The sequence below is a fragment of the Physeter macrocephalus genome, chromosome 4, assembly GCF_002837175.3.
Source record: "Physeter macrocephalus isolate SW-GA chromosome 4, ASM283717v5, whole genome shotgun sequence".
Lineage (NCBI taxonomy): Eukaryota > Metazoa > Chordata > Mammalia > Artiodactyla > Physeteridae > Physeter > Physeter macrocephalus.
Window position 1 is genome coordinate 136,395,053 of NC_041217.1, and position 13,900 is coordinate 136,408,952.

The 13,900-nt window shown below is 41.7% G+C and overlaps 1 protein-coding gene across 2 annotated transcripts in view; it reads left to right on the plus strand.

Moving 5' to 3' along the window:
• DAB1 (DAB adaptor protein 1) overlaps nucleotides 1-13,900 on the plus strand; it is a 294,648-nt gene that overhangs the window by 123,107 nt on the left and 157,641 nt on the right. For both annotated transcript variants that reach the window (XM_028488109.2, XM_055083962.1), the window contains exon 2: nucleotides 12,032-12,171. In XM_028488109.2, coding sequence (XP_028343910.1) covers nucleotides 12,032-12,171 — 140 coding nt within the window. The remainder of the gene's footprint in view (nucleotides 1-12,031; nucleotides 12,172-13,900) is intronic.

The following is a 13,900-nucleotide window of genomic DNA, read 5'->3' on the forward strand; positions in this document are numbered from 1 at the left end:
CTTAGCGGCCATGGCTCACGGGCCCAGCCGCTCCGCGGCATGTGGGATCCTCCCGGACCGGGGCGCGAACCCGGTTCCCCTGCATCGGCAGGCGGACGCGCAACCACTGCGCCACCAGGGAAGCCCGTGCATATTGTTTAAAGCCCATTCTGTGCCTTGCACTGTGGCATCACCATGAGATAAAATATTGCACACCTGGTGCATTCCCTTACACCCTTAGTGGCAGCACATACTGGCTTTACCTTCTCTGGCCCTTGGCCACTAGGAAAAAGACCCAAGCCCAGCCATACAGAGACCTGAGAAAGCGAATGGTGTGCGCCATATCCTCAGGCTCCCGGTAAGCAAGTGTGAACAAGGAAAGCTGCAGATTAGAAGCCAGGCTGGTTAGTCCTTGACAGGTCCAAGTTAGCAGGATATACCAAGCTCCTAGGCCTTCATGGAAGACTTCAGAAGGACTCGGCAATGGAGGGTTATAGACGTCTTTATAACCTTAACACTGGAAGGTTTCTCCCTTTTTCTGTCTCACGGCTTCTTCCTCTTACATGGAGGTATGATTGGCTATTTTTCTATGATATCTGACTTGTGTTCGAAAAACGTTGCTAGGGGTTGTAGTGCCACTAGCCTGTTTAATAGCACCTGAGACTTTGGACACCATGATGAAAACTTAAACTTGACTTTCCAAAGTTAGAAAATGCTATGTCTATATGTTTGGGGGAGGGTGTTGGAAACTCTGGGTAAGGAAAGTGAGAGCACTTTCCCTTACTCAGTATATTTCCTTCTTCAGCAAATATTTATTGAGTACCCACTCAATGCCAGGCACTGTCCTAGTTGTTTGAGATGCACAGAGAGGACAACAGAAGACAATGCCAGCCCCCCAGGAGCTTACAGTCCAGCTAGGGGGATTCCCGGGCCTAAGTCCTTCCTGCCTCAACGTGCTCTCCTGCACCAGGGGTCACCACATAGAGCACGATGCACACCCCACACTTACTTAGCATGGTAGTCTCTTCAGTTTCCCTTCACAGAAACTTTAAAATGGTGTTTGAAAGGACAGTGCTAGGAAATTGTTGGTCTAAGGATCTGTTGGGGTGGCATGACATGGCCAATGATTGTTTTCTTCTGTTGTTGAGCTTATTAATGATGCCATACAATTTTTATAATAGATTTTTAAAGTTAAATAACAGCTGGCAGAAAAGAAGAACCAAACAAATACTAACAGACCTTTGTCTACTAGGAAAATGAAAGAAGGCCCAACTGTCAGAGCATAAGAATTGGGTCACATATGGGGTCACCAAAGGATCCTGCCTTGTACTTCTGTGGTTCGTAATCTGACTCTGCCTCAGAATCATTGGCCAGACTTTGAAAATGCAGATTGCCAGGCCATCACATTAGAATCTCTGGAATCTTAGGACTTGGTTTTCTATAGAAAGGTGTCCATGGATGCCAGATACCCTTTATACAGAGTTCTTTCCAGAAGTACCAGAGAGGAGAACTTTTAAAGAAAATGTATGTATGAGTCATAGGTTGAATATTATTTTAGCCTTTGAATTAGTTTACCTTTTAGCAATGATGACAGCAACCATGTTCATAAAAGTGCCTTTTAGCAGCCCCCTAAGTGTGTCATTCACCTTGTTCTGCCCACTACCCAGCTAGTTAATTACACAAAAATCAGCATTCTCCCCTACACAGTCAGCATACATGATTTCTTGTCCATTGCAAATCAACACCTGGATAACGGCAAGATAGAATTCTAAGTAAAATAAGTTATCTCTGCTCCTGAGCCCTGAAATTCCCCCCACAATCTGTTCTTACATTGGACAACCTAACAGACAATAGAGGTCTCTCAGCAATGGATAGAATGATGTTGGCTAGGCTGGGGGATGAGGGTGGGGGGAAGCGTCTTTGAGATTTTCTTATCATCAAGATGGATGGCCTAGTAATTCAGAGAGATATGCAGAAGGAGGGAGGATGTCTCAGTTTGGGTACTGGGTTAATAATTCATAAGGTGATCTCCCTATAGCCTTCAGGAAGGAACATCCTGTTCCTAATTGCACCCTTATTCCCAGGCAACCAAAAAAAAAAAGAAAAAAAATTACCAAACAGCTGGGACCATCACTACTAATGCAGTATGACTTTGCTATGGTTAGCTTTGGGCCACTGGTGCTTAATGTGAAATATATTATTTGGGGAGGAAGAATGCAGTAAATATTTATTGAAAGACTGCCATGTGCCAGGGAGTGTGCTAAGAGCAAAATGTGTATTGTCTCATGTAATTCTTCTAACTGTCCTAGAGAGGAGTGCAAATAACTATAGTTTTGTACAGATGGAGAATCTAACACTCAAAAGTTAAACGCCTTTCCCGGAATCACACACACACAGGTGGTCACAGAGCTACTGCCGCGCCTTCTGACTGCAGCGTTAGGCAACCGCGCCCCTCACTGGCAACATGGCCTTGTACCGCTGACCCTACTTCCTTGTGCTTCTGTCCCCTCTTCCTCTGAATGGGATGCAGTCTTTGCCTTCGAGGTTGTTCTCACTTTTCAATAAGACAGTATGTGGAAATGGGACAGACATCTTTGTTTTCAGATATCATCCAGCTTTTTCTTCCTCCTTCCTCATTCTAGCCTCCCTGTTACAGACTGAATGTTTGTGTCTCCTCCCCCCACACCCTCTAAAATTCATGTATTGAAGCTCTACCTGCCAATATGATGGTATTGGAAGTGGGGCCTTTGGGAGGTAATTAGGGTTAGATGAGGTCATGAGGTTGGGGCCCCCTTGGTGGGATTAGTGCCCTTATAAGAAGAGGAAGAGAGATCAGAGCTCTCTCACATGCTCTTTCTCTCCACTAAGTGAGGCTACAGCAAGAGGGCAGCCATCTGCAAGCCAGAAAGAGGGACCTTACCCAGAACCAAATCTGCCAGCACCTTGATCTTGGACTTCACAGGCTCCAGAACTATGAAAAATCTGTGCCTGTCATTTAAACCACCCAGTGTGTGGTATTTTGTTACAGCAGCCTCAGCTAAGACACTTCCTTAGATGTTTAAGTATCTAAAAAAGAGGAGTGAATACTCAGCTTGATATAAGGAATATCTTGATGTTGACCTCTACTAGACAGGAAAATAATGTAACTGTCAAAAGTTAAAAGAATTTAAAGGATCCACAGCCAGACTGCCCACATGAGAAAAAACAATCTTGGCTCCTGTGTGGGTTTCTGTGGCCATGCTCATTATCTGGGATGAGTGGGGGAGGTAAAGAGAGAACAGTCTTGGGTGTGAAATCTCTTTTGTTTGGCCATTAGCCATCCTTAGTGAACAGCCTGGAGTGGGAGACTGATTACGACTCCAGTCGATTCTGTGGGCTCTCTGCCTCAGTGTCATGAAAAATGCTAATTGCCTGCTTCTTTGGGCTCCTGACTTCTGACAGAGGGGCTTGTTTTTGTTGAAGTTTCTGCAAGGTCACTCCCAGTGTGGGACCTCCACGCTGGCAGTGCCTTCTGCTCTAAGACAGGGACGTGGTGTTCTTCCTGACAGCATCCTTGAGGCCTTTTCAAAATGGGGAGTTTACTCGGTGCCCTGGGGACTGTCTCCATTTAAATTCAGAGTCATTTCCCGGGTTATGAGATGAGCAGGTTGTGATGAGGCTGAGAACCGCTCTTCCCTAATGGCATGAAGTGCAGTCAACAGTGAACTAACTGCAGGTGTGACATTTACTTTATCCCATTAGGACTTTTATTCCTTGAAGACTTAGTGAATCACACTCATGGCATGGATTTGAGATGAAGTCTGTACGGAAGGGGTTTGTAGTGACCCTGTACACTTTCCCAGTGTGATCCAGGCTCTGGGAGTCCGCTAGCCTCTTTTGAATAAATAAATAAATGCATTCATGTATTGAATTATTCAATACAGCTGGGAACTGTGGGTCCACTCTATGCCAAGCACCATGCTAGGTTCAGAGAACACAGATGAATCAATCCCTGCCCCCACCCTCAGGGAGCTAACATGTAGAGGAGACAGGCATGAAGACAAAGTCAGTGAGGTGCCCTGGTGCTGTGATAGATGCTGTGAGCGAATTGAGTGCAAATGTGTCTATTTGTTAGGCAAATGCCAGGCTCCGGGGATACCTTGGCTAACAAATCTAACACAGTCCAGGCCTTTCTGGAGCTTACAGAGGAATGAGAAGGAGGAATTTAAATGGATTATTACAAATGAGATTAATTTGTTGCAAGAAGGCAGGGGGATTATCAGGAGAACACTATGGACACATCTCAGAGGGGACGTCCCAGGTAGATCTCTGGGATAGAGAAACCTGGACACATGGCATTGTGCTGAGACCTCAGGTGTCGAAGGGGAGGGGTGAGGGAATGGGGGAGGATAGGGAAGGGTGGTGACTTCAAGGCCCAAAGAACAGCAGGTGTAAAACTGCAGAGCACAGTGTGCTCAGAGCATGGCTTGTTGGAGGATCTGGATGAAGGCCACTGTGGCAAGAATGTGAAAAGTAAAAGGGAGGGTGGTTCAACAGGGACCATATTTATGGGGGCCTTGCAGGATATTTAAGGAGGTTCATTTTAGTTATACAGAAATACACCTATTTTAGAGCTGTATGCTCAAAAATCTTTTACTGATAGAGATGTGATTTAAAAAAAAAAAAAAAAGAAAAGAAAGAAAAAATGCCCTGGAGACCTGCTTCTATGGACTCGGGCAGACCTGGGATTAAATCTTGGCTCTAGTACTTACCGAGGTGAATCAATTTAAACAACATGACCTCTCTGAATTTCTGGCTCTGGATCTAAAATATGTGGATAGGGGGCTTCCCTGGTGGCGCAGTGGTTGAGAATCTGCCTGCTAATGCAGGGGACACGGGTTCAAGCCCTGGTCTGGGAAGATCCCACATGCCGCGGAACAACTAGGCCCGTGAGCCACAACTACTGAGCCTGCGCGTCTGGAGCCCGTGCTCGGCAACAAGAGAGGCCGCGACAGTGAGAAGCCCGCGCACCGCGATGAAGAGTGGCCCCCGCTTGCCACAACTAGAGAAAGCCCTCGCACAGAAACGAAGACCCAACACAGCCAAAAATAAAAATAAATAAAAGTATATTACCGACTTTTAAAATTTGGAATAAATTAAAAATATTTTAAAAATAAATAAATAAATAAAAAATAAAAAAAAATAAAATATGTGGATAGGGCCCACATACGATTGCCTTAACAGTAAACTGAGCTCTACAAAGCACAGCATACAGTTCTGGCCATGGTTAGAGTCTCTAAATATTAGTTTTAAATGTCGTCATAGTCGGTTAGCTCTCAGAGATATCTGGAGAGCATTTTCTCTCTATGAGTGTTCATTGGTACATGGGGAGACTGAGCCTCCAAGAGGATAAAGGACTTACACATAATCACATAGGTGAAGGTATAGGAACAGAGACCACACTTGAATCCAGGCCTCCTTACTTCCCAGCCAGTCACTGCTTTTCTTCCATGGGGTGTGGTTTCCAGGCATAAACCCTGTATCTTCCTCCTTTGGAATCCCAATCAGTGGTATATTGAAAATTCAATTCTCAGATTACTTGGAGAGTTTTGGATTAAGATTCTTGGCAAAGCAGCCCTTATAGTGATTGTTCATCACTGTTGTTTGTTTATGGAACCTAGTAAAGCCAGTGCACCAGGGAAGAAATCTTCAAACCCTTCCGCTTAGGCTCCTTTCCTCTGATGTGAGTAGGAAAGCACTAATAAGGTGGTGCCCCTCAGGCCCTCCCTGTCTCCCAGGCGTGTACACCCAGCCAGCCACAAATGCAACTGAACAGTGTTTCTCCCACTTAAGGAGATCCCTTGAAAACATTTAAAAAGAAAGTCTTAAAGAAAAAATAAAAATAAAAATAAAGTCTTGGGCTTTTAAGAAAACAAAGAAAACTCTATGAAAATACCTTTGCTGCATAATGTCTTTTATTATTACTGATTTTTATCCTTTGTGAACTGGTAACATGTTTAAAATATTATTATCAATTTGAAAACCCCAAATCAAAACTTTGTTTTGAAATTCTCATTCTGAGGACCCAGTTTGAGAAATAGCACCTCCAGAGAAATTTTCTACATAAAAAGGTTGCTGTTCGACCCCTTGCTGTTCCTGGTGAGCTTCCAGAATTACGAATGTCTGAATCAACTCAGTCTACGTGTGTCCCTCCCACTAGGCTCAGAATATCAATGGGTGGGATTTAGGAATGTGGTTTTTTGTGTCTGTGTGGTGTGTGTGTGTGTGTGTATATGTGTTTTAAACAGGTGATTCTTCATTAAACTAGAATTAGAAAATGACTGCAATAATCTATTGACTTTTCCACTAGAATGTAAGCTCCATGAGTAGAGGGATATTTATATATTTTGGTCACTGCTGTATCTTTAGCACCTTAGAACTTATAGTGAGCACTCACTATATATATATATATATATATATATAAGTGAATGATAAATCAACCAATAATCAATCAATGAGAGCTTCATACTTCCCCAAATGTTGCTACACTGTTGTTTTAATCTAATCCTCCCAACAGACCATAACATAAGTAGCTCCTGTGGCCTAAAGAACAAAGCCCAGAAGCTTTAGCTTGGCTTCCAAAGCCCTTCATGATTAGACCCCTCCAGCCTTTGTCAGCATGACTCAATCCATGTGTTGGAACACAGTTGCTTTGCGAGCACATCGATTGTCTCAGGCTTACCCCAAATCAATCTAATCAAAATCTGTGGAGTGATATTTATAAAAGCTGCCTAGATGATTCTAAAACATAGTTAGGATTGAGAAACACTCAGTCTAACTTAATTACTCACTGTCTCTGAATATTACCGTAATCTTCGTTCCTCTAGAAAGCAGCTTCCTTACTTCTGTACCTGTTGAATCCCTGCTTTTTCACCAGCCTCCCTCAAACGGCATCTCAACTCTGCAGCTGTTGCTAATCCACTCCTCACCAGACAGAAACAATTCCTCCTCCCCTCAGCTCTATATGACATTCACAGTCCTGGTCATATTTTGTAAAGCTATGTGTGTCTCCTTCTGAACTGTGGCTTCCAGACAGGAGAAGAGACACTTTTCACTTACCTAGGTACCACAGAAAGCTAGCACAGTGCCTTTGCACAAAGAACACTCTGAGGCAGTGCAGTGTAAAGACGGTGATAATATAATTAGGGTGACGACACAATTCACCATCCCAACTGGGATACGTTTGAGAGTAATGAGGGGTGCTAGTAATAATAGCGTCAGGACAAAAGGTATAAACAGGGGCTGTCCCAGACAAACTGGAAGATGAGCACCTAGATAACAATGGCCAACATTGACTAGCTCTTACTGTCTGCCTGTCACTCTCCTACATGCTGTCTGTGTGTCATTTCTTTGACCTAAACAATGACCCTATGTGGGAGCAACTGTTCTTATCTGCACTGAACAGAGAATGATGCCGTGGAAGACGTGTAAAGGAACTTACCTAAGGCAACACAATTAGGGGAGGGGTGGGAGAGGTGGGACTTGAACTCAGGTCCTCTGAACCCAGAGCTCATGCCACCCAGTGGAGGAGCTCAGGCCTCAGAGTACGACAGGATGAAGCTCTGTTCACAGCTCAGCTTGAAATAACTTTAGTTACCTCTCTGGCTTTAGTGTCTTCATCCATAGAATGATGGCAATGCCTCCTTCCAGTAACCCTGGAGGATTAAATGGGACATGGTATGAGAAGATCAGGCGAGGTGTGTGTGCTTGTGGTGTACTTGTCTTAAGAGAAAGCTATCTGCCAGTTTACTGTAGGCTCCATCAGACATCTATTCAAATAGCCGTGACACAAAGCGAGAAGTAGTAAGTGCTATGACAGGTCACAGGAGACTCCATTGCCTAAGCAGTAAAAGCATGACATTTTGCCTGAGACCTGGGTTCAAATTCAGGCTGTCATATTTGAATAGACATTTCTCCAAAGAAGATAAGCACATGGGCAATGAGCACATGAAAAGATGCTCTGTGTCATTAGTCCTGAGGAAAATGCAAAATGCAACCATGAGGAGATTTCACTAAACACCTACTAGGATGGCTAAAGTTAAAAAAAGAAAAAAAGACAATAAGAGATGCAGCAAGAACAGCTGGTGGAGAAACTGGAACTCTCATACTTTGCTTGTGGGATTCTAAACTGGTAGAGCCACTTTGGAAAAACACCTTGACAGTTCTTCAAAAAGTTAAACAGAGTTACCATATGACCCAGCAATTTCTCTCCTAGGTATAATCCTAAGAGAATTGAAGAAATATGGCTATGTAAAAACTGGTACAGAAATGTTCATTGTAGCACTATTCTTAATAGCAAAGAAATAGAAACTGTTTAAATGTCCATCAGCTGTTGTGGTATATCCATACAATGGAATATTATTCAGAAAGAAAAAGACAAAGTACTGATACATGCTATTAAATGGAATGATCTTGAAAATGTGATGCTAAGTGAAGGAAGCCAGTCACAAAGGACCACATATTGTATGATCCCATTTATATGAAATGTAGTTTGCCTCCAGAACAGGCAAGTCTATAGAGACAGAAAGTAGATTAGTGGTTGCCTAGGGCTTGTGGGCTTGGGGAAGATGGGGAATAACTGCTAATGTGTACAGGGTTTCTTTCTGGGTTGATGAAAATGTTATGAAATTAGCTAGCAGTGATGGTTGTATAACTCTATGAATGTACTAAAACCACTGAATTGTACACTTTAAAAGAGTGAATTGAATGGTATGGGAATTAAATCTCAATAAAGCTGTTATCTAAAAAAATTCAGGCGATGCCCTTGGCCTTGGGCATTGGTGTCATCTTCTATAAAATAGGGGTCATGACAGAGACTAACTCAGAGAGCTGATGTGAGGATTAAATAAGAGATTGCATGTAAAACTCTTGACTGGTATCGTAAATGCTCGATAATAGATGATTTTCCTTAAATACATGACCTTTCTCCTGTCCATCCTGAAGCGGGGGGTCAGTGGTGCTTTCAGCAAAATAGGCTGGGGATTCATGATAACTTAGGATGCATGAAGATTGACACTCTCCCTCACACTCTCAAGTCGTATGTGCCTCTGAAGGAACAGCGTTATGGCTCTGATCTCTGTTATTTATTTCTTAACTTATATGTTTGAGACCTTGCTCAAGACGTGCTCATGAAAAATTACCCTTTTAATGGTGGAGCATTTAATGAGAAACCAGATTATCTACTGCATAAGTGCCCTTCATACAAATTAGCTTGGCCCTGGGTCCTAATCTAAATTGGGCTCTCTACTTTCCTCTAAATGACCTAATATTTTCCTATTAATCTCTGCCCTTGTTCACCTGATCTGGCTCTGCTTCCTCTTACGAAGCATGCTCCTCAACAGAGCTCTGTGCCCTGACAAATGTTTCTTAAGGCTGTCTTTGTATCTGACTTACGGACATTTTTCGGACATGACCTGGAGGCTGGAAGCTGTTTCTTCCATTTTCAAGCCATCTCTCCAATGGAGTTTTAATGCTGCCAGTGTATTAAATATCAACAGATTTGGGCCAGGTGAGTTTTGGTAGAAGTTTAGATGGGGCTTCACAGGGAAGTCGGATAGATGAGAAGCAGTTAATCATCGTGGTTAAGAGAACAGGATTGAAGACACAGAACACAAGCAAACCATAAGCCTGGGCTTTGGCATCAGGCAGATCTGGGTTCAGGTCCCACTCAGTGAGTTTGGACAAATTACTTGCCCTCTCAAACCTTCAATATAGATCCTTGTCTATAAAACCTAAGTAATAGTACCTATCTCTAGGATTATTTCCAGGGCTAAACAAGTTGGTGCATATAATGAGCTTTGTACAGGACATGATAAATCCTACCTGGTATTGTTATTAAACTTTGGAGGAAGTTCCAAATAGTGAAAGGGATGCTATTAGTGACTGAAATAGTGTCAAGAATTGAAGAGGCAGAGATGGTATTTGCGATAGAATAAGGTAGAGTAAGATAACCTTCCCAAGAAATAGATCAAACCATAGGCCACTCCTACCAAATATTGCATAATAATGCAGGGAGAGGTGACCTGTGGTGCCCCCAGCTAGATGTCTGTACATATAGGGTATATCATGGCAAATGTTCTCCTTGTTGTTAGCCTTAGTCTCTGACATCTGCCCTCACTGATCCCGGAGGCTTAATTTTTACATTGATTACACATTCAGACGAATCATCCATGTGTTATATTTGCTTTATGGAAAGTAATTCAAGAAGTTTAATATGCTAGAAGTCAGCAAGGATGCGGTAGAAAAAATACCAAATGGGATTTGGGGACAACAGTTCCAGGCCTAACTATGCAGACGTCCTTCTTTTGTGTTTTCCTGCTCTCAGCATTGTATCCTCTATGTGCTTCTTTTACTGAGCTGATAACAGGGGCAACAACTACCATTTATAGAAAAACTTACCATGTGAATCCATGCTTTGCACATACTATCTCATTTAAGTTACTATTCATAATAACTCCTAAAGTAGATATTTAATCTTCATTCAACAGTTAAGGAAACAGAGGCTTGGCAGATAGTTTAGTTGGCTTACAAGTGAGAGAGCCGTGGTTTGAAGTGAGGATGTCTGGCTCTAAAGCTTATACCTTCTTATACATCTAGCATAATGCACTACACATTTTTGTTTGCAGTCATCAGAAACTTGAGCCTCTAAGGGCATAGACTTTGTCTCATTCATCTGTTGCCAGTGAGTAATAGCATCTGGCACAGAAGCGATGCTCAGTAAGGGATGAATGAATAAATGAATGAAATGCAAGCCATGTTTCGTCAATAGAAAAGCATTATATGATGGTTAGCTATTGCTGTTGTTTTTTTTTTTTTTTTTTCTATTTTAAGTGTGTCCTCAAATAATTCTCAACCCCACATAATGGAAAGGCCTCAGTTTGTCCATTATGTGGAGAGAAGAAATGGGCTGAATTATCTCCAGTGTCCTCAGGTCTAAGTGTCAGACTGATGAAAGAAGGCATGATAGAGGAGGTATCACAAGTTGAAGTTAATGATATTCCAGGAGATGACTATCAGAAGCCTAGGGCATTCCAGGCTTTAAGAACCACATGAGCAATGCCCCAACCTGTGACTCCTTTGATGGGAGTTTGCCGAAGTTAGAGATTTGAATTCATATGTGTTTTTTTTTTTTTTTCCTGACTATGTGAACGTGGACAAGCTATTTGAACTCTGTGACCTTCATCTTTGTCATCTGGGAAATGGATATGGTTGAGTCGTTGTGAAGAGGGGGTAAAGTTTATAAAACATCTCACGAGAAAGATGTGCTCCGTTCACAGTAACTTTATTGTCTTCATTTTATTTGGATGTGTTTGAACTTCTGGTTGATGTGTCTCAGCAAAATATTATGCTAATACTTATTGAGAAAGCTGTTACGAGGTGTGGGCATACCGTACCAAGGAGTATGGAAGCCTCTTTCTGTACACGCATGAGTTAGCAGAAGAGACATTGTAAAATCATTTTTTGATAATTGCCCCCGAGTCACTGCTTGATACAAAGCAATTACTCTGGAGTCTCACTATAAAACAGCCCATGGAATTGGGTGTAAGGAGGGTCTTGGACCCGGGCCAAAGTCACATTAGATGCTGGAAATGCCGGAGAGGCTCAGGGCTAATACTATTCTAACAAGAATGTCAGACATAAACTCCTAGTGGGTGATGATCGTTTGTTGATGACCTAGTGTGTATCAAAATCCGTACTGGGTACTTTATACGTGTCATCATGTTTATTTATCTTAATGCCCCTTTGGGATTGGTTATTTTCAACTCTTTTTTTTTTTTTTTTTCTGCCTGAGAAAATGGAGTCTCGGAGAGAATTGTGTAATTTGCCTGAGGATTTAAAAGGATAGAGCCAGAATTTGCATACAGGAGTCTTACCATTCTTTTGTCCGTGGTCTGGTGATTTGACTTTCATAGCATGTAGGCGAACCAGAGAACCAATCCTGGAGCTGCGGATATTTAAAGCCAGTGGGGCCTGAACACCTACATATCTGAATCCTGCATTTCTCTCTTTTTAGGTCAGGATCGCAGTGAAGCCACTTTGATAAAGAGGTTTAAAGGTGAAGGGGTCCGGTACAAGGCCAAACTGATCGGTATTGATGAGGTTTCCGCAGCTCGGGGAGACAAGTTATGCCAAGACTCCATGATGAAACTCAAGGTACTGCGCAAGCATTTTAATTTAAATAGTGTGGGTTTGATATGACTGAGAGGAAGAAATGATTACAGTCATTCTGGTAAACATATTTTTTTATTCATATACTGGTACATTACTTGGTACACTGATGACTCACTGCATTTATTTATTGGGAGGACATGTCAATCATTTAGCAAATGTTTGTTGAGCATCTCCTATGGGGAGGTATTTTGCTAGCCCCTGTTGTACAGTTTTTGAGCATATCATATTTTATTCAATTGTATCTTCACTGTGCAATGCCTGCAAAAATAAAAGTACAAAATCATCAAATTGTGCTGTCACTCAGATTTTATAAATTTTCTACTTTATTTTTAAATAAATTTTATATACTTCACCATATGATGAATATGGTGAAAGATGATATATTAATAAAAAAGCTGATTTTATTCATTCTTGAAATTTCTATTAATGTCCCCCAAATACTTTAAAGGGAAAATGTTATAAAAAGTGATATGTGGGCTTCCCTGGTGGCGCAGTGGTTGCGCGTCCGCCTGCCGATGCAGGGGAACCGGGTTCGCGCCCCGGTCTGGGAGGATCCCACATGCCGCGGAGCGGCTGGGCCCGTGAGCCATGGCCGCGGAGCCTGCGCGTCCGGAGCCTGTGCTCCGCAACGGGAGAGGCCGCAAAAGTGAGAGGCCCGCGTACCGCAAAAAAAAAAAAAAAAAAAAAAAAAGTGATATGTGACTAGATATTGACATTTAGCGGTATGACAAAGAGATTGATGATTTTAAATGCTTTAAAGAAGGTTTTTCATTGAGAAAACTAAGAAAGAAATTGAGAAAAATTTTAATATGAAAAATAAGAAAATTATGTTATTAAATAGCCTTTAAAAACATACAAAATTGAACATTGTTTGTTCCCAGATTCTGGTCTCCATGTAGTCTATGTCTCTTTTTTTAAAAAGTAATATAAAATATTAGAAAAACAGATGATTTAGCAAGAGGTTTACAAGCTATCTTATGCATTTAAGACGTATAATTTAATTATTTTCCTGATTATAGAATTCAAAAAATGCTCATTGTAAACATTTTGAAAGTACAGAAAAGTATGAGGGAAAATTAAACTTATCCACAAAAAGAAAAATCAGTGTCAGCATTTTTACGTGTAACTAACACTCTCTCTTTGTATTTTTATATACATTTGTGTATATGTGTATGAATCATACACATATATGTAGTGTAATTGGAATTACTATTTATAGTTTCACATCTTGTTTTCTTTCTCCCTAATAATATATCATGAACATTTCTTCTTATCTTCTAATAGTCCCTGAGGATACAACTTGGTCAATGTAATTTTTTTTAATGTAAGAAAAAGGGAAGAAAAGAAAAGGAAAGAAAAAAGAAAAGAAGGCTGGCCAAGTACCTACTAATATGAAATGAGACAATATCTATAAAACACCCTCTACATTACCTTTTCTTTGATAGATGCTTAATAAAGCACAGGTATTAATTTTTTTTATACTGTACACATTTTCTCAACAGTTTAGCATGTATATCAGATGCTAAGGCTCCCTGTAGTATAGCTGTAGGAATCATTCTTTTTTTTTTTTTTTTTTTTTTGCCGTACGCAGGCTTCTCACTGTTGTGGCCTCTCCCGTTGCGGAGCACAGCCTCCGGACGCGCAGGCTCAGAAGCCATGGCTCACGGGCCCAGCCGCCCCGCGGCATGTGGGATCCTCCCGGACCGGGGCA